The sequence below is a fragment of the Candoia aspera genome, chromosome 2 (assembly GCF_035149785.1).
Source record: "Candoia aspera isolate rCanAsp1 chromosome 2, rCanAsp1.hap2, whole genome shotgun sequence".
Classification (NCBI taxonomy): Eukaryota; Metazoa; Chordata; class Lepidosauria; order Squamata; family Boidae; genus Candoia; species Candoia aspera.
The window spans coordinates 63,482,495-63,509,640 of NC_086154.1; the positions used below are offsets into that span (position 1 = coordinate 63,482,495).

The 27,146-nt window shown below is 36.9% G+C and overlaps 1 protein-coding gene across 1 annotated transcript in view; it reads left to right on the plus strand.

Annotated features, from left to right (window-relative positions):
- The first annotated feature begins 1,645 nt into the window (after positions 1 to 1,645).
- RNF123 (ring finger protein 123) overlaps positions 1,646 to 27,146 on the plus strand; it is a 110,109-nt gene continuing 84,608 nt past the window's right edge. The window contains exons 1-18 of the mRNA XM_063292034.1: positions 1,646 to 1,840; positions 2,659 to 2,743; positions 7,670 to 7,749; positions 9,971 to 10,068; positions 12,061 to 12,115; positions 12,483 to 12,568; positions 13,041 to 13,127; positions 14,114 to 14,181; positions 15,582 to 15,707; positions 17,237 to 17,351; positions 18,678 to 18,782; positions 19,883 to 20,008; positions 20,111 to 20,203; positions 20,514 to 20,587; positions 24,257 to 24,374; positions 24,685 to 24,784; positions 25,471 to 25,532; positions 26,569 to 26,640. Of these exons, the coding sequence (XP_063148104.1) occupies positions 1,759 to 1,840; positions 2,659 to 2,743; positions 7,670 to 7,749; positions 9,971 to 10,068; positions 12,061 to 12,115; positions 12,483 to 12,568; positions 13,041 to 13,127; positions 14,114 to 14,181; positions 15,582 to 15,707; positions 17,237 to 17,351; positions 18,678 to 18,782; positions 19,883 to 20,008; positions 20,111 to 20,203; positions 20,514 to 20,587; positions 24,257 to 24,374; positions 24,685 to 24,784; positions 25,471 to 25,532; positions 26,569 to 26,640 (1,632 nt within the window). The 5' untranslated portion in view covers positions 1,646 to 1,758. The remainder of the gene's footprint in view (positions 1,841 to 2,658; positions 2,744 to 7,669; positions 7,750 to 9,970; positions 10,069 to 12,060; positions 12,116 to 12,482; positions 12,569 to 13,040; positions 13,128 to 14,113; positions 14,182 to 15,581; positions 15,708 to 17,236; positions 17,352 to 18,677; positions 18,783 to 19,882; positions 20,009 to 20,110; positions 20,204 to 20,513; positions 20,588 to 24,256; positions 24,375 to 24,684; positions 24,785 to 25,470; positions 25,533 to 26,568; positions 26,641 to 27,146) is intronic.

Genomic DNA, 27,146 nt, shown 5'->3' on the forward strand with positions numbered 1-27,146 from the left:
CCCCTTCTTTTCCATGGTGCTTCATCAGATCAATTTCACTTTTGGCTTGCAACTCGATCTCTCCCTTTAATTTCTTCAACTCAACTATCCAATCTTCATCCAGCATTTCAACGTAAGTCCTGATCTCACTCTTAGAAGAGATGTTTCTGTTGCTGTTAAATTCCTCAGTTTCATCCATGACATACCCAACCAGATGACACATTTTAGACCTCATATTTTCCACAATGTCCTGAATGCCTTGCATAAAAACTTGGTAGGAATCAGAAAGAATCTTTTTAAAATCTTGGTGAAAGTCAGAGAAAGTCTGTTTAAAATCCTCCATGTCTCAAGCAGTAGTTTATGGCACCCCCTAGGAGCTTAACCAGTGAAAGTCGAAGATATGAAAGAATTCTGAAATGTGTTTACAGAAGCAAAAGTGAGATATGCAGACAGTTCCCCAGGGAAAGTAGAAACAGAAAACGGAAAGTTCAAAACAGCTGATTCAACATGTAGGAAAATGGTAATATCTTCAAATTTAGTACAAACAGAATAACAGGGAGACAATTATTTATTCTCAATCCTCCTTAATATTTGGATGGAAAAGTCCAAAACGTAAGATTTTTTTTAAAAAAATCCCCAAAATAACAGTAAGCACCAAGAAAACCCACTTCTCCTTGCTGTAGAAAGCCTCTCTTTAGGGTATGCGTACTTAAATATAAATTGGGTGATTTAGAAATAGGGTGGCCCATCTTAGTGTCCCTTTAAGGCTACAGTGCGGCTTGGAAATGGTGACTTTCTGGCCTCCCGGCTACCTCTTACTAGTAGAACGCAAATGCTGTCTGCAATCTTCTGGCTTCAAGCAGCTGTCCAGAGGACAGATGGGGTGATTCCAGGTATTTTCCTTTTTCCAGAAAAACACTCCTGGGCTTCAGGAAAAAACCTGCCTGAGCCCAAAAAACCTGCCACATTGTCAATTCTGCCTGCTGAGCCCACGGGCACAGTTGTTCAGTCTGCCATGTCCCCACCAGAAGTCCTCTGAGAATAATATTCTATTGCTTATTCTATTAAAAGCATTACTTTGAATAATTACGAATAATCAATGTCTATTAAAGCAGGTCCCCATAAAATACAATGTAAGTCACATTTTTCTCTTGTTGGCTGTTTGGTTACCTATCTATTAAGCTTTTGTACTAATATAAATATGTATATGTATTTTGTGCATTCTTCTCAGTTTTTTCTTGAGCAGGCTTTTTTCCGTTTTTTTCCTCATCATTTCAATAGATTTAATTTAAACCACAGTCTTCTTGTACAGTATTTGCTACTATTTGTTTAAAATTTAGTTTTTGCACTTTTACTAGTTCTGGTAGGGAATGTTTCATTTTTACTAATCTGTTCTAGTTTGTGCTAAATGAAATAACTTAATAGTTACACATTGATTTTCCATTCTAGCTACTTCTTATTTAATATTAATTCCAATAAAGTCCAGATATTCTAAAACTGTTTGAAAAAATATGTAGGGGATCTTTTTTTTTTTTTACTTTTTTGCAGCAGATTCTTAGAAACAGAAGTTTTTGTTTTTATATTGTTTTGCATGCCAGAGAGTGTTATCTGGAAAATGAGGAAATGCAAAAATAACTTGTTTATTTTATTCTTACGTAGTTTTGTTAGGAGCACTAAAATCTTTGGTAGCCTTTTTCCTGCAAATGCTATAATTTCTAATCAATTTATTTATTTCATGTTTCATCTTTGAAGTTAGTGACATTAATACGGACCTGAACTATGACATCAAGAAGTTCTGGCACAACATTTCCTCGGAAGAATTACAGGTTAAGCACCGAGCCTGAAAAGTCCAAAGTTGCAGGTAGGAGCAATATTGTGGATTATGGGGAGAAGGGAATAAGAGAATATGTTAAGAAAAACTAGTTACCAGGGCATGTGAGAGTCATTGTTATTTTAGTAACTCAGTTGTGCAAATTTGCATGCCAGTGATTAAGCTTGCTACTTATCTTGTAGGTATCTCTCTGTTCTATATAAAGGTCAAATGCAAAGGTATATATTTTATTTGATATCTATTTGGAAGGTGAACTAAAAACATAAGTCTTTAGTAGGAAAAAAAACCCCACTTGCAGATAGAGTAGCCTGGTGCAAAAAAAAAAGACAGCTCATACATTTTTTGCTAGTCACTAAGAGGAAGTTTCAGAAAGTATGATGTATCATGCAGGTTAAGCTTACTTTTCAAATTGTGTGAATACAATCTTATTTGTTGGATATTAGATATAATGGTACATTACTTGCCAAAGAGCATTGATGGAAGCTGTCTTCAGTCATATGTGGGATTGGAGGAAAATATGCTTCTTAATTCTTAATTCACACAAATGCAGAAGAGCCTGAACTTTTAAGTGAGCCTTTATTTAGGAATAGTTTTACATGTTTATAAGGAAAACTTATTATATAGATGTGAAAACACTTGTTGAAGCAGCTAGAGTTAGGCAGGTCATTCTGCTCTTGCCTGGTCAGTCCCAAAATGGGAAATCATGCAGGAATATCATATTCTGTTTTGAATTGTAAAGAAGAAATACATGCTACCAGAATGTATTTTGTCACACCTCTGAAAGTAACATTGGTATCTTGGAGGTATTACCTGTGCATTGCTGACTTGGCTTTTGCTGTTTGTCATAGGAATAGTGAACAGCAAGCTCCTGAATGATTATCTTCATCGTATCTTTCCCAGTGCTGATGGAACTCAACTTTCTGCTGCATGCAGGTACTAGCTTCTTGATTTACTAAATATCAAGCAAAATCGTACTATTTGTATGGATGTGGCTGATGAGTAAACCTTTAGCAGGAAGAGTTCAGTGCTGACATTATATAAAACAGACCTGTATTCTACTATACAAGTATTTTCATGGTATAATATTTCTGTAGGACTTTTTCCACAAAATAAACTTCATTTTGAACAGGTGTGTGAGAGGCAATAAAATCCTAGTAGCTTCTACCCTAACATAATTTCTCTAAATTTCATTGTATGTCATTTACAAATTGTCAATACTGCCTTAAACTGTGCATCTTGTAATATCCATACAACGCTCAGAAAATTGTTCGTGCTTTATAAATGTTAAATAGTAACTGCAAATATTTATAGTTACTTCTTGACACTTCAAGTAATATTTGTCATATGAAAATCAATCTCCACTACATTTCATATAAAGATGTGAAAGTAATCAGTTTCAGGTCTTCCAATGGTGCACTCATCACCACTGTAACTGAGTCCATCCACCTTTCTGCTGATCGTCCTCTTCTTCTCTTTCCTTCCACCTTTTCCAGCATTAGAGCCTTCTCCAGAGAGCTGGGTCTTCACATAATGTGTCTGAAATAGGATAATTTGAGCCTGGTCATTTGTGCTTTGAGTGAGAACTCTGGGTTGATTTGTTCGATGAGCCATTGGTTTGTTTTCTTGGCTCTCCACAGTATTCTCAGGAGCCTTCTCCAACACCAAAGTTCAAAAGTGTCAATACTCTTCCTATCCTGCTTCTTCAAAGTTCAACTTTGAAGTGTTACAGGGGTTTTTGTAGATCACAGCATCTGAGTATCTTCCAAGGTCTTCATGGCTGCTCTACCGAGTGCTAGTCTGCTGCATATTTCTTGACTGCTTGTTCCTTTACTGTTGATGGTTGATCCTAAAAGGCAGAAGCTATCCAGCACTTCACTGTGTACTCTGTCAGTTCTGAGGCTGGTTGTTGTACCTGTTGTCATTAGTTTGGTCTTCTTTATATTTAATCTTAATGGAACTAAGTTTAAATATAAAGAAGACCAAACTAATTTCACTGTGCTCCTTGACTTTTATTACTAAAGCTTGCAGATCCTTTGCAATTTTGCTATCAGAGTAGTATTATCAGCATAGTTCAGGTTATAAATGTTTCATCCTCCAATTTTAAAACCATGAACATTATCTTCCCTTAATACATGTTCAGCATATGGCCTTGTCTCACTCCTTTACCAACCTGGAGCCAGTCAATTTCAATATGTTCTGTCTGTACTGTGACTTCCTGACCTGTATATAGGTTTCTCATGAGATGTTCATAAGGCCTTAAGCCATAAGGCCATAAGGCCTTTTTCATTTCATATTTTGTTATATTTTAAATTCTAATATAATTACATGATAATTCCTTTTATTTTTTGTCCCTGGATAGTACGTGCAAGTTCAGCATAGTACTAATGCTCTTAGAGCTTCATGTGAATATTTCTTAGGACAAATGCATGTTGTATGTTTTTATTTAAAGATCTGTTAGGGTCAAATTATACTTAGCAACTGAACTCACAACTGAGTTGTTAGCGTTGTTAAAAATAACTTTCATCCCGTTTTACTTTTGATCAGGAGAGGTTACCAGGAGAGGAACGGAGTGGTTTCTTGTTGCTTTGCTGCAGCTTTCCCAGACAGTTTATTATTTGAGTATTCAATTTCACTATTTTTTATTTTGAGTTTGAGACTCTTCCGTGTCAAGTTTCTTTGATCAGTTTCTTAAGGTCATAGTGATAATTTGGGTAGAAAATAAGGTGCTTGTTGGAAGCACATTTCCAATCATTTTGAAGCCGGAGTCAGTTTGGTGTAGTGAAGGCTGCTGGCTAGAAACCAGGAACTTGAGTTCTAATCCTACCTTAGGCATGGAAGCCGGCTGGGTGACCTTGGGCCAGTCATACACTCTCAGCCCAACTCACCTCGCAGGGTGGTTGTTGTGGGGAAAATAGGAGGAGGAGGGAGTATTAGATATGTTCCCCGCCTTGAATTATTTATTAAAAAATAAATAAAGGTGGGATAAAAAATCTAAAAACAAACTAATATTATTGAAACAGGCTTACAATCGTTTATTTAAAAAGGTCATCCCCAACCCAAGAAAAAAAGTAAATTGCAATATTACCCATAAGTAGACATGATTTCACCTACTGTGTATTAGTCCTGCCCATTGCAGCCCTTATTTCCTCAGCCCCCCCATGATAAGTGAACCCGTCAGTTGCTAACTTTTTTTTGCTCCCCAGTGCAAAACTACATTAGAGAGAAGTGTGGCACATTACGTAACTGATGGATTCCATTCAGCTTACTGAATTACAAGTTAAATGGGCCTCACTTATGTCAGTTCAGTGGGAGGTTGGAAATCATTCTGACACTGGAGTATCAAATAGTCTATAGCATTGTACAAAATTCAGAGTTAAAGAAAAGTGTTGCCAGATCACTGGTTTGCTCGTTTTAGGGAAAAATTGTTTCAGATGAAGATAAGCTAATTTCTTTCTTTTGGAACATCCCTTCTACCTCAGTGAATGATACACATGGGCTGTTTTTGGTGCCCCTAGAAGGGCACATGTAACACCACTGCTGTGCGAGCTGCATTGGGTACCAGTTTGCTTCCGGGTCCAATTCAAGGTGTTGGTTATCACCCTTAAAGCCCTACATGGCATGGGGCCAGGTTACCTGAGGGACTGCCTGTTCCCCATTACATCAGCCCATCCCACCCGATCATGCAGAGAGGGCATGCTGCGGACCCCGTCAGTAAGGGAACTCCGTTTGGCGGGGTCCAGGAAGTGGGCCTTCTCTGCAGTAGCTCCCGCCCTGTGGAACATGCTGCCCCTGGAGGTGAGATTGGCCCCATCACTCCTGGCCTTCCGGAGGAGTCTGAAGACCTGGCTCTGCTGCCTCACGTGAGGCGTAAAGGGGAATAGTTCTACATGGGGATGGCTGGTATCTTAGACCACTCCTCCCACATACAGGCTGTATCAGATTCTTCTGCCATTTGGACTTTTTAACTTTTTTTACCCTTATTTTTATATTCATTTATTATGAGTAATTTTATATTTACATTTTGTATTTATATTGTATGTTTGTTGTTTTAATTGATTATTTTATTGTAAACCTCTCAGAATCCCCTGATGGGAGGAGATGGGCAGGGACAAAATAAATAAATAAATACAGTGTTTGCTGATCTATTATGCAATATCAAAAGAATAGCATAGGGTCTGTTAGCATGCAGTTTTTTTTACAGGAACTTTATAGAATGTTAGTTTTTAATCCTTTTGAGGATTACAGGAGTTTTCCTGTATATCAAATACAAACATGTGAAAAAGTAAGTACACCTTACTGAATTTTTTGACTTTTTCAACATATTTCAACATACAGCTATTTGTATAAAATACCATACACCATTTACATGTTATAGACCATTGTGTAATTTAAATAAACATACAAGCAAATTTTGCACGTGGAAAAAATAAGCACACCCCTGCATTTCTCACTGCCTCGAATACCTAAAATTAGAATCAGGTGCAAATGTTTAGAACATCATTAGAGAGGATCTGGGAGGAACCTGTCTTATTGTAACATCAGACATTTAGTTTGATTTGCTCTTTGTTGTTAAAATGTGTGGTATCACCATGCCTAGACTGATGGAGCTTTCTGAGGCCTCCAGAAAGAAGGTTATAGATGTCTGAGTCTGGGAAGGGATTTAAAAAGATCACCAAACAATTGGATGTCAATCATTCCACTGTTCAGAAGGCCATCTACAAGTGGAGAAGATTTCCAACAACTACCAACTTGCCCAGGCCAGGCTGTCCCAGGAAGTTCAGCCCAAGAGCAGAACCCAAGATGCTGAAAGAAGTCTCTTAGAACCCCAGAATCATGTGACCTACAGTAAGTTCTCACCACTATTGATGTTGAAGTGCATGAATCTACCATTAGAAAGAAAATTAGATCAACTTGGGAGGTATGCCAGGAGGAAATCTTTGCTGTCCAGAAAGAACATCAGGGCAAGACTGAAGTTTGCTTATGAACACCTAGGCAAAGACCAGGACTTCTGGGACAGTGTGCTCTGGACAGAAGAGACAAAAATAGAGTTATTTGGTCACAGTACCAGAAGACATGTTTGGCCAAAACCATAGACAGCATTTCACCAGAAGACATGGATAGCAACTGTAAAGCGTGGTGGAAATGTTATGATTTGGGGCTACTTTGCTGCATCATGGCCTGGGCAGCTCACCATCAGAATGAATTCTTCATTGTATGAGAGGATGCTTGAGAATAATGTGGGACCATCTGTCAGAAAATTGAAGCTCAACTGAAAGTGGACCTTGCAACATGACAATGACCCTAAACATTCCAGTAAATCCACCAAGGAAATGAAGGGTTCTGGAATTGCCAAGTCAAAGCCCTGATCAAAATCCTATCCAGATGCTGTGGGGTGATTTGAAATGAGCTGTGCATGCAAAAAACCCCTCAAACATCCACAGCTGGAAAAATTCTGCATGGAGGAGTGGGGAAAAAAATCCCTCCCAGTCAATGTCAAAAACTTGAGGTTGTTTCTGCCAAAGGGGGCAATAGCAGGTATTAGAGCCAAGGGTATACTTACTTTGTTCACCGAAGGAAATGACATATCTGTTAATTTTTTGTTGAATAAATGATTTGCAAAGAGAATTTTTCATAGTTTACCTTTATATACTGTTTGAATGAAGATAAAATATTGATACGTCCACATATGTTAAAAAAGAAAAAAACTTTATACATGGTATACTTACTTTTTCACATGACCGTAGCTTTATTAAATTGCTAATTAGCCTAGGACAATGTTGAAATCTGGTCTATTACCTGTACAAACTTCTTCACAGAAAGCCATACAGAACCCCTAAAAATACTTCATTTTATTCCTAGGAAGCATCTATCATTTCAGAATCTACAAGAACATATAGAACAATTATTAGCAGAAAATGCCAGCTCAGAAGATGGTCAAGGTAGGTATCTTTTAACTATGTTAAGGAGGCAGAATAGTGTATTATGAAAGTTGGACTTGGTCTTCCTTTTGATCCTGTATGGCAGCATTTCTCAAAGTGTGGGTGACAAGGAATAGCTGGGGGTCTTTCTTCGTTTGGTACAAAATATGCTGAACGCAAAGCAACAGGATAGCTTCAGAAATCTGTAGGAAGCTTGAGCATTATTTTTTGTTTTCAGCAAATTGTATTTCCCTTTCAAAGGAAGAGTAATTATGTCTGAAAGGCAGGCAGCTTTTATGTAAGGCTGACCATCTGACGATCCTTACCCTGCAGGGGCTTTAAGGCTCTAATAAGGAGGCAATTGAAAGTGTGGAGAGGGATTTACATGCAATAAACACCAATAGAATTCTTGGTGCTAGCTGAGCTTGGTTCTTTGTTTGTAGGTGTTTTATTACCCAATTAGGTAACATCATCAAGGCACTGCTGACGTTACCTAGTTGGGTAATGAAACATCTACAAGCAAACGACCAAGCTCAGCGAGCACCAAGGACTCCACAGTTCAACTCTGAGCTACAGATATTCTCATCTATTGGAATAAGGCTGCAAGAGAAAGAGAAGATGGGTTATGAGTGTTATCTTGTGCGGCTGGGCTGGGAGGCTGGGAGAGAACTTACAGCCTCCAGTTTTGCAAGCTACAGCATTTTAAGAGCACTTTAAGAGAAGTTGATGTCAGGGAAGGAAACAACCTTGGTGAATGAGAGTTGCTGTCTTATGAAACCCAGTTTTCAAGAATTATGCAAAAATAAGCAAGTCCCATGAAAACATGGTTTAATTTATATTTGGGGTGTTTAGGATTTTTTACTTATTTCAATTGAAATGGTTTTATTTTATAAAGTTAAAGGCCTTTATATTGCTTTATTTGATATATAGGACAAAATAATATTAAAGTAGGTGCTATATTTCTTGCCCAAACCCAGTGAAATTTTTAGTTTTAAGTATGGAAGGGGCAGCACACATTCATTTATCATTTATTTAAGACAAATGATAGAGCGTTAAGACCTGGCTCTGCCAACTAGCTTGGGGATCCAATAGTGATAGGCAGCCCTGAGGTGGTTGGCGGTTTGAGGATGCTCTCTCCACCTTTTAGCTTTTCTCTTTTAAGTCTGTATTTTTTATTATGGTTTTTTATGACCTTTTATCTGTAAGCCGCCCAGAGTCGCTTATATAGTGACATGGGTGGTGTATAAATTTGATAAAATAAAAATAAATAAATTACGAAGTTTGAGAACCTCTGATATATGGAGAACTGATTCATGGACCTGCAGTACATCTGTAAATCTAACACTTATGTTTCCAATAGGAAACAGAGGCTGTTGCTTTGAACTGAATGAAGCAGCTTTTACAGAAGATTTGCTTTAGTAAATCTCCAAAATCTGTCATCAGTTGTAAAATGTTCTCCATTCTTCCATATGCTCTTCCTTGCAATGTAAATCCTATATTTTTAGTCAGAGATATTTGTGGAATTATAAGTGTTAAGTGCTCTGCATAGTCCTTTTCATAGGCTGCAAAATCTTCCCTTTATACATTTATAAAAATATTATATATATTTATATTTTATGAAAAATAAATATTTTTTTTGTATTTAATACATCAACATTTACAATTCTCTTTGGGTTTGCTAAAATAGTTCCAGTAATTAAACATGGTCTTGATATTTAGATATTGTCTTAGTAATTTTGTGAGCAGTGGAAAACCAAGTTCAGTTTTGGGAGAGCCACTGTCAGGCAGTGGCAACAATACTGGGTGGTAGCAGTAAGCCCAGTAAGGCAGGTTCCTGTGCTCTGATAGCATGTTATAAGTGTATGATTTTAGCTTATTATCCCTCTTCTGGAGTTTATGGAACATGTTAGTAAATGCCAACTAAAGATTAAAGAAACACTCTTTAGAAATATTCTCAGATTCAGTAGGTGACAAGGATCATCACAGTTACAATTTTCATTCTCTCTGGAAAATTTATGTTGAACATTTCTTTGTGTATCCTTTTTTGAATAATGCAAAATTTTCACTGGTAGATTTATTTTTATTTCTATTACAATATACATATATTAAAATATAGTTATTAACTGTACTATTTCCTTTTAAAATTTATTTCTGCTAGAAAATTGGAAATATATTGCCTATCATTGCATTTCTTGTTGATTTCCCGTCCTTTCTCATTATCCTTCCTGCAACTTCGTTTCAGATCAAATTGTAGATGGCAGACTTGGTCCTTCAACTGTAGTGCTGGATCATACCAGTGGCTTTGAGGGGCTCCTGCTAGTAGATGATGATCTACTTGGAGTGAGTGTGAAATATTTTATTTGATAATAATCCTTGTAGATATGGAAAAAAGCTTCCCTTCATAGGTAAGCTATTTGTCAGCATTGACATGGGTTAACATGAACTTGAGATCCTATGTAACAAAAAACTGTAACTGTAGATTTCCATTCTAATTTAAAATAAAGGCTCTTGTTCTTTTTTTGCCTGCGATTATGGCTTGGATACATAAGTTTGCAGAGGTAACTGTCAACCATTGATCAATAAGCCTAATCCATTTGGCAGGAAAAAAGCATGAGACAGCTGAAATAAGTGGGATTCAATTCGTGCACAAAACTCATTGGTGGTCAAAAACTTTTTGGTGGGCAAAAATGGAACAGGAGATACTAAGGAGACAGGTGCTTCCTCCTGATTACAATAACATTCTGTCAACTTTTCATTATAACACCCCTTCCTTTGTTACTATTTTTTAAATCTGATCATCCTACCAGCATTCTTGTTCTAGAAAATGTTCCATGCCTGCCATTTATTTTATGGTACTCCCTGTTATTCTTTTATTAAGTTATTTGCTTTCTATGTTGCCTTTCCATCCCCTTAGTGTAAGATAGCTATCAATAATAATAAAAACAAATTATTAATAATTATTAATAAAATAATTAAAGTTCAGTTTAAAGTTAGATAATCCTAAAGTCATAGTTAACAATTGCAAAGGCATGGCTAACTTAAACAGTTAAATAGGACTCCTTTTTGGGAGGTGGAATAGTTGCATTGGGATGTCCTGTTTAATTGTATATTGACCGCATATTATTATTATTATTATTATTATTATTATTATTATTATTATTATTTAGATTTGTTAAAGCCACAAGACTCCAAAAAAAACCTCTGGCAGCTTGCAAAATATCAAATAAATAATTAAAACACAGTCAAAAACATAACAAAAACATGATTGCCAGGACAAGACAACAATAATAACCGTAAAAAAACCTGACAGGGGCTCCCCTCACACACTAGCCCCAGGGCTGGGAGCAAAGCCAGATCTTAAGGGAGTTCTGGAACACTTGGAGAGTGGGAACCATTTGTCTCTTGGGGAGGGGATGCTATTCCGGAGGGCAGGGGCTATGACAGAGAAGTCACATTTCCCCAATCTCACAAGATGACAGTGTTTAATTGAAGGGACGTTGAACACACCCACTGTGCCTGGATGTACTGGGCGATGAGAAACAACTGGAGACAGGCAGATGTTCTTTGTTGCTGTCCATTTGAACTGGTTTCTGTATTAGTGTTCTTTTCAAACTAACACTCTTCTTTCTGTTCCCCAGATAATTAGTTTCTACTGTTTGTGTGTGCTGCTGATAATCTTCTTGTGTACTTGGAACAATTAGCAGTTTATTTGAGAGTTTTTCTTGCCACTGCATGTTGCTCACTAGATTCGATTTCTTAGCTGAGGAAGAATAGACAAACCACCTCTCTACTGAACCTGTCAACCAGTGTAGTTATGCAGCGCTTACTTTACCAATCCAGGCAGTCAGTTATCCAAAGCTGCCTTGAAAACAGAGGATGTTGTTATTCTGCCTTTATAAAGGTCATTTATTACTCTTGGTTTTGCTGTCACTTGTTACAATCATCATATGCTGAACCATCTATATCCACGATAAAATCCTTTCTGATACTTTATCTTTTAGGCTGTTAGTTCACACTGATTCTTAACCTGTTGAAATAACTCAGTTGATTGATTGTTGTCCAATACAAGTTGTGCCATCTCCAGGACTAGCTTTCTCACATTATCACTAGGTATTTGTTTGGCAGAAATGTGAGCAGGAAGGCATTAGGTGGACATACATGTCTTCATTACCCTTGCATCATACTTGCACATCTCCTGATTCTAGCTGAGACAATTCACTTGTGGTTTGAGATTTGGGTCTTTGGAAGTGACACAGTACTTAACTTTTTTTCTCCTGAAATAAAGTACAGTGAAACCTTGTGACAATCCCTCTTCTTTGTTTCTTGAATTAGGTGATTGGGCATAGTAACTTTGGTTCTATTAGAGCTACTACCTGTGTGTATAAAGGTAAGAAAAAATAGGGCAACCTTGGTACTGGTTCAAGTTGGAAGACAGTTGTAGCAAAAATTAAGATGAGAATTTATTCTCCAATAAATCTCTGGCTTGAATGTTTGGATCACAGATGCATTTGGTATTCTGCAAAAAATGCTTGACATTGAAGTATTACTACCCAAAAAATTATTTGTTGTTGTACAGCTAATAAATAATGCTTATAAATAAATTAGGGACCTTGGAAAAGGAAGAATGGATTCACCCTTTGAATTCCTTTGGATGCTGAACCTTTGGAGTTCTTTAAGTGTTTGTGATAGTTGACAAATAATTGCAGTCTGTACCATGTAGCTGGAACTTTGCTGCATATCACATTCTCTTTTAGGTAAATGGATCTATGAGGTACTGATTTCATCCCAAGGTCTCATGCAAATTGGCTGGTGCACACTCAATTGTCGATTCAATCAAGAGGTAATGTTACAGCATTGTATATATAGTTTTCCAAATGACATTTCCAAATGTCATTCAACAAATACTCGTTGCATTTCAAAGTCTGGGAGAGTTAGGTTATCTGTCATTGAGAGTGTGTGGGTGTTTGTCCCAATCCAGAGGTCTGTAATTCTTGTATTTCTTAATGTTTTTCATATGACACTGACAATAATTTATGGAAAAAGAAAAGCATCATAACAAAATATTTAAAAACATTAATGACAAGTGATGGAATATTCCAGTTTTAAGCTAACCTTTCTACACTTGTTCTGTACATCTCATGCTTGTGAATCAAAGGGAAGTACTAAGTAACACCTAAAACATTTTTAAACATCTCACCTTTTTCATGTAGTGAGATACTGACAAGAGATTATGGAAAAAGCCTGGTATGAGGTTGCAAAATGTGGTAGTGATCCAAATACTTTTGGTTAAAGTTTGTTATTACTTTATACAGGAAGGAGTTGGAGACACACCAGATTCATATGCTTATGATGGGAATAGAGTGCGCAAGTGGAATGTGACTACAACCAACTATGGGAAAGTGAGTGTCCCTAATTTATTGTTATTGGAAAGCACTAAGCATTCAAATTGTACATTTGTTTGAAAATTATGTAGCTTGATTTGAGAATAAGAAACTCAGAAACCTGCCTTGTATCTACTGATTAGATATTGGCCATTCTAGCTCAGTAATGTCTCCTCTAACTGAAAACAGTTATTTCCCTCCAGAAGACTGAATTGGGATTCCAATATCTGAAACACTGAGCTATTACTCAAGTTTTATTTAGATTTGTTTAGCTACATTTTCATGTCATTATTTAATAACCCAAATGAACAGACTGGTTTCAGAGGACTCCAGATAGCTAGCTAGCTAGCTAATTCATTTATTAAATAAATAAATACATACATACATTCATACCTGCTGCAATCAACCAGACACTTGTCTGGTTGATTGCAGCAGGTAAGTCTATTTTGTTGGAATAATAAAACCATTTTATATGGTTTTATTATTTTTACTTGTTGCATTGGTTTCCTGTTTTTACACTGTTTTTTAATCATTTGTGAGCTGCCCAGAGTCTTGTGCTCTTAATTAATGTAAACTGTAGTTTACAGTAGTTTGCAGGAATTAAGAGCACAAGACTTGGCAGTTCACAAATGATTAAAAAACAGTGTAAAAACAGCAAACCAATGCAACAGGTAAAAATAATAAAACCATATAAAATGGTTATGTGGTTATATAATAGTTTTGCGAGGGAGTAGTCAAATATCTGTTTCTCATTTTCCCCAGTAGTAAGTCTGACTCTGAATAGGTAGCTGTCTCCGTTCCATTCCATATTGCAGAACAGAAGGCTATAGTTTATAATATTTCTCAGGTTGGAGAGGAAAGAGGATTGGGCTGTGGGGTGGGATATGAAACAGAAAGGCAGAGTAGTTAAGGCCTTTGAAACTGCCTGTTTGACCAATTTGGAAGCAATTTTGAGGCAATACAGTACTGTTTACATGTTTTCAGTGCCCCTTTTCTTCTTCCAGTCTTGGGCAGCAGGAGATATTGTCAGCTGCTTAATAGACCTTGATGAGGGAAACATTTCTTTCTGTTTGTAAGTATCATGTTCAAAATCTCCCAGGTGTCATTAGTTATATAGCATTCCAACAATATTTCAACATCACATCTCCTAAATATGTTCACTGAGGACATAAACAGTATGGTGACAAGGTCTTTTTCCCCACTTTACCCACAATAGTTCTCTGTAAAGCAGAATTCAGTAAGCGGTTTTATCATGCTGCATTCAAGTTCTGCCACAGAAACTGGAACAGATTATTTTTTAGCAGGAATTTGTATGTTGATAAAATTGATAAAACCATTCCTTCCTTAAGTCCCACATGAGACAGATAAAACATGAATTGATATTACAGTTAAATTCCCACAAGAAGTAATCCACACGACTGGCAATTCTTATGTGACTCCTGTGAGGCTTCACTGAATGGGATGCTGTATGTGAAAAGCAGATCTTATTTGCTGTATCATTTAGATGATATAGTATTTATCTATAGTACTATATCATCTAAAATTACAGAGAGTTGTAGCTATATGGCAGAAGTGTCCACTGGAATACTATGTGTGAAGGGCAGTGATAGGCAACATTTTTGTGATCAAGAACCATCCTTTTAAAAGTATGGCTTTATTTGGCCTCTGGGTGTACAGGAGACGTGACTGGCGATGTCATTAGAGCTGGTGAGCTAAACTTTTTGGCCTGTATGTTTTGGTTTTCAGAGGCAGGTTTTGAGATGCAAAATAGGTGCCTTTAGCTTTGTAGAAGCATAAACCCATTTTGTCCATTAACTTTGTCATGGGAGAAGGCTTCTGATCCATGATCTTATGGACTTAATAAAAAAATGAAAAAGGAAGTGGAAAGCAAGCAAATTTAGGTACTTGGTCTAATCTTAACAGTGATGATGATGCTAGTTCTGCCTGCCTTTAAACATATGCATATATGCCATTCTTCAGCACTTAGGCAATCTGATATACTTGATGTAGCAATTCAAAATACCATGGATTCCACTAAAGAAAATCCCCATCTTACAATATTGAGAGAACTAAAAATTAAGCAATGGTCTGAATGGATTTTCTGACAGTTGTGTCAAATGATTAATTTTATGACCGGTGTTACAGAATGGCTTGTTCTTCTGGCACCTGTGCTTCTGCAGAGCAAATAGCATAGGTCTGAATCATGTATGGCATTCTGAGGCCAAATAGAGTTGTAGGGCTCCGACTTACTGTTGCAGACAAAATCCAGGTTCTGGGTCACAGCAGTGGGTGAGCAAGTTTTGCCCTGAGAGTTCAGAATCTGTTTTATATTTCTTGTTTCCATTGGCAGAGGAGAAACTACAGGGCTTTGAGGACTTCTAAATTTTTCTTGTGACTGTCGTGTAAATCCTTTGTGTTTTTGATAAATTGTATAAACTTTTTAAAGACCTTTATTTCATTTTTTTCCTTCAGGAATGGTGTGTCTCTGGGGACAGCTTTTGATAACATTTCAAGAGGCTCTGGCATGGCCTATTTCCCTGCCATCAGTCTGTCATTCAAGGAATCTGTTGCTTTTAACTTTGGCAGCCGCCCACTCCGATATCCTTTAACAGAAATTTTAGTCAAACAGTGGAAAAATTCTTCCTGAGAAATGTCAGTATCTAAAATGTATTACTCTCCTTTATTCATATTCACTTTAGTTTTTCACTGATCCATTGAATCTTACAATTATAATATCAAGAAAAAATACTTTCTAAGTATATCTTCAACATATTTTACTTATCTTACTCAGTAAAACTTAAGAACAAAACTATAAGGTTGTGCTTTACTTGGGGAACATCTAATAAGTTTGTAATTGAGTTGAGATTTGGACAGGGGATTTCAGCTCGTACTTTTGATTAATATGCTGTGTTAGAGTTTTTTTCCTGGTCTATGTGGAGTTTTAAGAAAACAACAGTGAATAGTAAGGATAGAGGTAAAAATTAATCCTATCTGCATAGTAATGCCAAGTGAAATTATTTACACTTCTAGTAGTAAACTGAAACATATTCTGAACTGAAGTACTGTTTGGAATTCAATCTTTCTGAACTTGATGGTGTAATAAAATAACATATGAGGGGAAAATTTGCCTCAAAGGCCTATACCAAATAATAAAGTGCATTATATTTTTTTAAAATGGTAAAATGTGCACAGAAGTACACATGAAAAGGCATATCAGTGTTTCTGGGGATTAAAAATGGTTAATTGTGCTGAATGAAACAAACATAAAATTGGGGAAAATGAGAAATTGAGAAAAATATATAGATTATGGATTTGTCCACCCCTAGAGTGTCCTCATATTAGTCTTTTCTGAGTTATATTGCCAAGAGTGCAGTTGATCTTCATAGTTTTCTTGTCCTTAAATATTTGGCAAGAAATACTCTGTGCAAGAATAAGGATTTCTTGTTGAAGCTCTTCTTGCCAGCGTTAATGTATTATTTTTACTAATAATATAACATTGTTCTTTTAAAAGAAGTCTGGAACAGTACTACATAAGAAGAGGTCCAGCCTTCTTAAAAATCATTATTGAGAATGAACAAGTCAACCTTGTTTGCAGTTATGATTTATGCCATTTGATGCATATTATTTTACAAGGCTAATACAGGATGAGTAAAAGGCCTCCTAGAAGCTTAGCGTACAGGAGGACGGCTGAAGCCACAAAGCAAGACGTAGAGCAAGAATGGGCAACTCCAGAATAATATGTGGCCCTTGAACACTTTTTTGCAACATCTAGAGCCTCTATTACCTGCACTGCTGTATTTCAGTTTCTACCATTTGCTCCTTAAGATGGGAAAACACAAACACTATAGTGTGCACCTAAAATAGGCTTGGCAATTACAAAATAAAAGAAGTTATCTAAAAAGAATCCAGAAAAAAACCCTCAGGAAATCCCTCCCTTGCCCACTGCATGATGCAGTCACACTTGTAAGGCATTATTGCTCCACTCACTATGGACTTTGCTCCTCCCCCATAATAATCAGGTGCTGCCCCTGCCCATCAGTAGACTGCCTGCTTCTTGCCTAGGAATTTGAAAACATTTGCTTGAAGAAGTAAATTGCTTTCCAATATATTTCTTAATAATTCCCTACCTATCCAGTGGATGGATACCAGCCCTTACAAGATAAACCAACTGCAGATCTGTCGAAAGCTCACAAGCTGCTGGGATACCTCAACAATGTTATTAATATAGGCATAGATGTTTCGGTAAGATCACATTTTCAGTGTTACATTTATTTAGATATGTTCTACCAAAAATGTATGGACATAACTAAGTTTATTTTACTTATGTGTGAGTAATATATAAATATTTCTGGTCTTCAGCCAAAGCTCTTACAGCTGCTTTCAAAGAATAAAGTAATAGAACACTCATCATAAAACATAACAAAACAGCATTAAAATTCCAGTGTAATAAAAAAATATCATTCTAAAAGATTTGAGCAAAGAAAACTTCCTCCATGTCTTAAAATGAAAGGGGGACCAGGATAATGTCACAAGAACCTCCTTGAGGAAGGAACCTTTGGTTTTAGAAATAAATAGAAATGTGTGCCATCATGCTTACTGGCACTTTTCATTAGATGGGTGTCTACTGGAATGTAGTCTAAATTTGGGGTCATATTGGCACTTAAATGGGGAAAAAGAGTAGTCACACCAGAAGTGGTAGCTGCCAGTGATGACACAAAAGAAAAGTATCTCTAATTACTATTCGAATACCAGTTCCCCTCACAAATGGTGTTCTATCTGGAAACAACATTCTTCCCAAAAAGCTCAGGTTAAAAAATTTGGAGCTAAAAGCTTTCCTGTGGCACTTCATGTCTCATTCCTAAGAAAAGTCAGTTCTACCGTATTCTTTCAGGAAATAGAGATCCAAGATAAGACTTGATCCTTCATGGCTGGGGGTTATCAGAGCATCAGTGTTGTGCCCTCATTGGGGTTACCATGTAGCACTCCATTACTTTGAGCCATATAAGTGAGTAGTAGTTATTCGCTGGAACAAGAGATGGCAAATCCTTGGATCTAGGGGACCCTAAAACCCACAGCCACTCAGACTTGCTAGGGTTGAGCTGACGCCTGTCTTCTCCATCCAGACCCCCACGGCCTCTGGACACTGAGACAGAACCTCCACTGCATCATTTGGTCAGTCGGGAGGATATGTAAAGCTGGGTATCACGTTATGCCGTATGTAATAATATTGAGTGTTATCTTTCCTTACCCTGCAAGCAGCAGCTAATGAGCAGCAATAGGGGCATAATGAAATTACAGCACGTGGTTCTTTATAATAACCTTTCCCAATCTGGCATCTTCTTGGGACAACAGTGCCCAAGAATTTTCAAGCGAGGGTACCAGCAACAACTATATAGTGCCTAGATAATGCCAGATTTGACAGGATGATAGTGAACTTGTGGCCTTTCTGAGGAACTAGGATGTATTTCTGAACTGGAGACCTGTTCAAGGACTTCCTTAAAGAAAAAATATTCTTGTAAATTAAGGATCTGTTTAAAAATTTGTGCAATCCTGAGTTTTCTATTTCAGGAAGGGAAGCTGGTAGAAAGAGACTCTTCCACCTGGCAGCTCCAGGGGGAGCCAACAATACTCATCACCCTGGCACACATTTTTAACAATTTTGCCCCTCTTATGGTGAGTTTCCTCAATTTGTATCTCAAGATTTTTTTTCAGCCTAGGATTTTCTACCTAATGTAGTAGTGGACTTGTGTTTTATTCAGTTGCAGAGATCATGAACTTTTCCCTTACCATCATATTCACAATATTCAGCAACAAGATCCCTAAGCACAAGGCCCAGAAGGTTGCTTGTTTCCAAGTCATGCCACTGGCCTATTATATCTCCAGAGATAAGCAACATAGAGACCTCCGAATGTTCTGGACATCAGTACCCATAAATTCCAGTCATCATAGATCCCTACTTCTCCAAGATTTTAGACATGAGTCTTTTTTGTTCCATGCGGATTTGCTGCAGGTTAAACCTCAGAACATGGTTTCTGCCACTGAGCTTTTACCCTTTCCAATCAATGCTTGAATTATTGGGATCAAGAAAAGATCAGGTCCTCTTACCTTTACTGGGGGCCTTTATGATCTGCTTTTTATAAGATTGTGGGGAGTATGATTCAGCTATAATTGGGGAGAGTCGTAAGGTTCCAAACATATGTAATTTTGGATTTTATTTATTCTTCCTTCCTATAATTTGAGCTCTGTTTCCAGCCAGTTTCATTCTGAAAAAAGCAAGCTTTGTGAAGTTATCAAATTTACTTTGTGCTGTTCCTTATGTATGAGGAGCTTAAATAGAAAAGAGGAACAGTGCTATTACCTATTTATTAGTTAAGAAGATCCCCACCCTCCACCTTCAAACTCTAACACAAAAACTCCCATCTCCAGCTTAACTAATTCCAGGCAGGAATTACATCTTGTTCATCAGCAGAAGGCTGTGTGTTTTCTCCTTGTGAGTAGGCTAGGAAAGGAACAATGTCCTTTACATAAGTTGTGTAAATATCTGGAACATTGTAGGAGAACTATGTACTTTCTCAGAAATATGGCACTTACTGAGGAAGACAATGGTCTATGGAGAAGACTGCACCTGCAGTTCTCATGACATCCCAGGATTATTTTTTTAATGAACTCTCACAAAACTTCAGCATGGGTGGTGTTATTCTTGTATTATTACTGGCTTTGTCTGTATGGTGGTCATTCTCAGTTCTGCTACTTTAAGGACTCTTTTTGTACAGTGCAAAGTATACTTAGTGGAAGATGTGCTCATGAGTTTCCTGCTTGGGATCTTGGAAGGGGGAGGAGCTGTAGAAGCACATCCTCTTATTCAGCAGTTACTGGATCTTATGTGGCTTCTCATGGAGGTGAGTTTCATTATGTCTTTTGACTTCCTTTTAGTAATTCTGGGCTGCTTTCTTTCTCATTAGGGCTAACTAGTATAAGTGTCTTCTATTTATTTTCCTCAGGATTATGAAGTACATGAATGCCTCAAGCAGCTGTTGATGTCCCTGCTCAGGGCATACCGCTTTTCTCCCATAGTTCCTGATCTTGGCTTACAGGTAAGTGCTATTATTTTGTGACATAACAGAAGAAATTCTTGATACCCAAAACTATAGAGTGAGAAAGACAGATTTTTATGCCTGACTACAAATTTATGAGTTGTAAATCTCAACTTGGTGCCCACCAAATGTGGGATGTCAACATCCTTAATCTCCTGCCATGGCTGGCCATGTTAGCTAGGGATTATAGCAATTGGTGCAACTTACTTGGAAAGACGTCAGTTTGGGGAAAAATTTTCTAAATCATTTAAGAGTTCTAGGTTATTGGTCTCTGTAAGTTGATTGTCCTTTTCCTCTTTTTTCTGCCCAGATCCATTATCTTCGTCTTACTATTGCTATCCTAAAACATGAGAAATCCAGGAAATACTTGCTCCATAATGTCTTGTATCCTTTTTCATATCTATATCTTATTTACAGTTGTTTAAATTTCTCAGTGATGCTTATTCATTTAGATTGTCAGGTATTCCAAATATAGGCAATGTCAATTGTAAAATAAAGTGTTCCTCCTGTTTTGTGGATATACAAGTCTGTCTTCCAAATAATTAATAATCAACTGTTGAGTGGGGCCATGCATTGGTTCAGATTCAATTCAGCAGACTATTTCAGAATGTATGAGAGCCGAACACAGAATATGTCTCCATTTCATTAAATCAGCATACCTGTGTTCAGGATCATGCCACAATGTTGGAAATGGATGTGACTGTTTTAATGAGTCACAGACAGGTGCTGCATTTGTGCTTCTGTTGATTCAAGCATGTTCTGAAATACTTCTACTGAATCAAGCATTGGTTAGCTCTGTCATTAACTATTAATTTGTAAAAATATTTCAGATAGCATTCTTTGAAGTTTGAGATATAAATATCGGGGCAGAGTCCTTGGAGCATGGGTAAATGGCAAGATTCTGCTTAAAGAGTGCCTGAACAATTCAGAGTTTGCTAATTGCTTCCCCTGTATTACCCTTATTTTGCTTCCCTTCAGTTTTTGAGGAATATTGCTCTGATAGGAAATTCTTGGAGAATATTTATCCCTTTTTTATCCTAAAATTTCCAGAAGCAACTGTAATATAGATTAGACTGTTTTAATTCAGCTTTACCTCAATGCTTTCTCTGCCCCCCAGTCCCCAGTACTAAATTGGTAACTATCATATGTTGAACTGTTTAGTGACCAAGCGACTGATTATGTGCCATCCAGTTGTTGTTGACTCTTTGCAACCCCATAGGTAGATTTTCTCCATGACAATCTCTCCCTAACTTAGTCCTTCAGTTGCACCCATTTATTGACCTCAGAGCAATAAAATATTTAAGGCAATAGGTACTGTACAGTGCTGTGGAGAGCTGTGCCTCGATGGTGCAGTTTTAGCTCAAGTTTCCCATATTTCTTTATTAGGATCAACCACCTATAGTACTGTTTCCTAACTGGACAGCCAGATTAAAAAAAAAATTATCCTGCCTTTATTATTTTTATAAATAACTCAAGATGGCAAACATACCTCATATTCCTTCCTCCTCCTTCCTCCTCCTGTTTTCCCCACAACAACCACCCTGTGAGGTGAGTTGGGCTGAGAGAGAGGGGCTGGCCCAAGGTCACCCAGCCGGCTTTCCTGCCTAAGGCGGGACTAGAACTCTCAGTCTCCTAGTTTCTAGCCTGGAGCCTTAACCACTAGACCAAACTGGCTCTCTTTCATAGATACCTCTGTGAAACCCATAACTAGGAGGTGAAGGTAGTAACTCTCTCCTAGTATTGCTTTCAGCAGTTATACCTAGATTTGACTTTTTTCTCTCTTTTATTTTTTATTATATTTTTGTAAAACATATACATTATATTATTTTGATACAGTGATATTTGTACAGTATTGACTAAAGATTATTAACACTAATGTTTAGATAACTTATAATACTTCTCTTTTTTATCTTTAATAGTCTATCAGTATTCGTTATGATTTAAAATGTCAATGAGCATAAAATTATTTAGCGTTTTTATCCAGAGTTAAGTATAATGTCAAAAAACCACTTCAGATTGCATCAGAGGATTTGTTGTACAAAACAGGTTTCTGTTTAAAGCTAGTATTAAGGTCTCCATTGTATTGTTACTTAATATTATTTGTGCATGTTGAAAAAATAATGAACAAAGCAAATTTGACGATTAAAATAAAAGGAGGGGGAAAAAAGAAAAAGGCTATTCAGTTTCTAACTTCCCCCTTTTTGTGCTTCTTCTAATTTACAATATATATAAACATCCCCCACCCCCATAAAAACTTTAGATTTGATTCTTAAAAAAAATGTTTTGGAATGTGTGGGAGGCAGAAATGTAGTCTCTAATCTTTCTTGGGGTTATATGACAGTGGTAGAAGGCAGTGATACAGTCCCTGGAAAGAAGCAGCTTTTTAAAAGAGTTTGTATCCCTGCATGTTCTGAAACACCTTTTTGGAATTGAATTTGAGCACTGTACAGCCCTAATACCTAGTAACATACTCTTCCTAAAACTTGATGTAGATTATCATGATCAACCATTATTGATCTACTTCCTTTATTGTGCTTTTTAAAACAGCCATTGTTGGAAAGTATGGCAGTAAATATCATAACAAAATTATGAATTGTGTGAAGAAATACTTCCCCCTGCTGAATTGCATTATCTTGAGTTGGTAGTCCAAGGCAAGAACAAAAACCTCTCTTTATCCTTCCATTTCTCTGTGCTATAGCATCACTTTATAAACTTATTTATTTATCTATCTATTTATCTAATTTGTCCCCGCCCATCTCCTCCCATCAGGGGACTCTGGGCGGTTTACAAAAATCTATTAAAAGCAACAATCATAAAATACACAGTATAAAAATACAATAATAAATAATATAAATAAGAGTAAAGATACTTATGTCATATCATCTCCCTTTAATTTTCTAAATTAAAAAAACCCAAGTGCTATTGTCACCCAATCATTTTAGCTGCTTTTTTCTTCACTTTTCTCAGAACTATATACAATGTAATTTTTGTAATAAACTATGTGGTAGATTGTTACATTTCCATTTGTGTTCCACACTGACATTTTCATTGAGTTCTGCATTATAACTTCAAGGGTTCTTAGGAACTAATCACATTGACATCTTCTTCAGCACACATCTAAAGTTGTGTGTTGTGTGTGTGCACAAAATTTGACGTAATGTACACTACAATTTGACATAGTGTTCACCACTTTACATATGTTTTTAAATAAAATATAATTTGCTTTTTATTGTACTAAATTATTTGGAGTTATTTGGAGTTATCTGTAGAGGCCACATTAAAGTTACCTACAGAGGCCACATTAAAAGGACTCTTAATTCTTGATCATTTTATAAATATCAAATAAAATCAGTTCCAATACAATTCTTTAAATACTCCACTGTGAAAACTTGCATGAGCTGATTTCTGCTGTGGTTAGAGGGCTTCAGCACTGACATTCAAACTAAAGACTCTTGGAGGCAAGTTAGTCCCTTTCTTTTATTAGAACAGTTGTCTGAATTTTAGATCAGTAGGATGGAGTTGGGTTGAAACATGGCCTTAGCAAAATGTAATGAGTTCCTCTGCTGGAGACTCTCTGTACAGTTTTACTCCATTAGCAAGTAAGAAATAATACTTTCTGGTGTTTTTGCTGGAGAATCCCTCTTTTGCATTTAAGGCTACTTTATAGGAAGCTTTCTTCCATTAGGCCAAGTTACTTGTCTAGCTAGCTCAACTGTCCGGTATCCTCCAAGTCATGGCTGGAAATCTCAGCTCTCTAAACATGGACTTCTGATTCAGGAATTGGCTTTTGGTCAGAAGGCTCACACATGTGACTTGGCTGGTTAGTTACTTTATTGTGGATTATAGCGAGGGCATAGGCAACCAAAGATCTGCACATTTCAGTTCATAGCCTGTATTTCAGATTTCAAATGCCTTACAGAGTTTACCTCCGAAAAACTTTCTCATTCTTCTGTGTATGAAATAATTTTAACTAATTGTAGGGTTGCTCTTTTTGACTTAGATTTACAGGTACACTTGCCTGAACTACCACCCAACTCCCTTAACTCCTTGCAGATTTGATGTCCTTCGCTCAGTTGTATTTTTTTATATCAAGTCCCCTTTGCGTGTGGAGGAGGCTGGCTTACAGGAGTTGATACCCACCACCTGGTGGCCAAATCGCTTCAACAAGGAGGTGAAGAATATAATCTTGCACTTAGGAGATTTGAGGAATGACCTAGTGGTCATAATAGCTGGGATTCAAACTTTGTCTAGATTTATTCTGAACATAATAAAATTATGCAGGTGATAATGTAGCACGTTGGGGGGGGTTATTGTCCCTTATCAGCTGTTTAGCATTCCTCAATGTTTCCAAGCTCTTCCTATCCATCCCTTTTTTTATTTATTCACGTTTTATATGGATTTTTTAAAAGCCTGACTCCCCATCAGCTCTGGATGCTTTGAGTACTGTTTATAATTCTGTTGATGCCCTTCTTTAAATGCAGGGCAAAGAGAGTAAAGAAGTAAAGAATGAGAATGCTGAGGAGAGACTGAGGAGGCGAGCATATGAGAGAGGGTGCCAGCGGCTTAAAAAACGCATTGAAGGTACGATAATGAGTTTATGAAATTTGGACTTTTGTGGCATTGTAGATCAGAGGTGTGTAATTTTTTCTGGGCTGAAGGCTGTGGTTGGCATTTGAGTAGCATGTATGCTCTACATGGATAGAATAATAATTAAAATGTATTATATTTAATTTACATTTAAATTAGTTAAAATTAAATATAGTTAATATGATTATCTTTTGGTCATGTTTTTAATAATTTTCCCTTTTGGTCACATTAAGAATGAGAGATTTTAGATGTCACATGCAAGGCTCTGATGCACCTCTATTATACAACATGGCTTGGAATCATTGTGATCAAAATCTATAAATCATAGCTTGAGTTCAGTCTGCAGGAAAATGTACAAACCACAGCTGGGTATTGCAGTGCTGTCAATGCTATGTGCTTCCATACTCCCAAATGTAGTATTGATCAACTCAATTCTCCTCTTGAGTTACTCACTGATAAAGTTCGTACATCCTGTCATTCTCAAGATTATCTGGAGCAGCCTACTAGAACTTTTACTGATGTATCTCTTCTGAGGGAGTAATGAAATAATCTAGGTGGGCTGGTTTTCTTTCTAGAGTTTCTATATAGGACTTGAATAAATTCATTGTTGGTTTCTCTGTAGAGTGTGGGGGTGGACTCACCCAATGTATATAATAGTTATATTATTTGTTCTTTCCTAGTGGTGGAAGAACTCCAGGTGCAGATACTGAAGCTGTTGTTAAATAATAAAGACCATGGTGTGGTAAGGGCAGTTTAAATTACTGAATGGCTGCAATAATTCTGAATATAAACTTGCTTTATGCTGTTCTCTCAGAGCTATGCATACTCATGCAGTTCCATGTTCTGTGCTGTTAGCCTCCTAATATATTGCTTATTTTGACTAGATACTGAGAGACCTTATGCTGGAATTTAGGGTTACCTTGTTAAACAATTCTAACGTGTTACTTGATTTTGAGGGATATATCTTGCTAACTCTTGATTTAGCATCTGGGTAACAGGTTTGCTTTAAAGTATGCTGTTTGCCCTTTCCATTGAATATGACTATTAAATGCAGGATGCACAGTGCCATACTAAATTCTAACATTTAATAAACATGCTAAGAATTAATACTTTTTATTGTAAACCACCCAGAGTCCCTTTTGGGAGATGGGTGGTGATAAATTTGATTGATTGATTGATTGATTGATAAATAAATAAATAAATACTCAGAATAAGTGAGTGCTTTTAGTTGGGTCTCTTCAGGGCAGTTAAAATAAAGTACAACATATGATACTTTTGGTTTCTTTGTAAGGAATCTTGTTTGAAATAGTATTGGATAGTACCAAAATTTGGTCTGTAGTATTTAATGTTCTTTGACTCTTTAGCCCTTCATTTAATATAGTTGCTGTTAAGAATTTTTTAAATTACAGGTAGTCCTCAGTTAACTACCATAATTGGGACCAGCAACACTGTTGCTAAGCGACGGCAGTTCTGGCAGTTCCAGTCGCAGCCTTCAAGTGAGCCACGTGTGGTCATTAAGCACAATGTCATATGACTGCAGCTTGTGACTTCCTGCCAGCTTATTGGAAGCCGGTTTAGAAAACCACAATAGAAAATAGTCTGTCAGCTCAGTATAAAAACTATCATATGATAAAAATACAATATGAAATTGCTCTTTAAGGGCCAAATTGCACATTAAATGACCAACATTTAAACAAAATGTATGGTCTGATCTTAAGATATTCCATAATTTAGATGGGACTCCACTGACTTTAAACACCAGTTGTTGATTTTTTCAGGGAGGAGCTTCCAGATACATCTTTCTAAATAAGTTCCGCAAGTTTCTTCAGGAAAATGCCAGCAATCGAGGGGTAAGTGAAGAAGAATACTATTATATTTTTCATCAATTGTTGCACATTTGATTGTGTTGCTTAGAAGTATACGTTTTAGCAAGGATATTATTGTGCCTCAGTTAACATGTTAGCAATCTGTAAAATGTTCTGCTGATGAATTCCATGCTAACCGGTGCCCTGTACAGCCATATTTTGTCTGTTACAGATTAGCTTCCCTAACTCATCTGTCTGAGATATTCTCACATATTGATTGTTCAACAAGGTGCTAATGAAACTTAATAACTTTTAAAGTAGCTGAATCTCATAGCAAGGTAAAACCAGCTACGATCATTCTAAGATTGAATGATCAGTAGCTTCATCCTATATTATAATCTTTATCAGTAGAAATGGTATACAATTAGCTGGATCTAGCAAAAGTCCCCCAAAGATGGAAGGACTCTCTCTGTCTGGGGAGGTACTGTTCGCTCTGTTCCTCTGTCTCTGCCTAAAACCTGCTCTGGGAGGTGGGGGAGATGGCTGTGGGG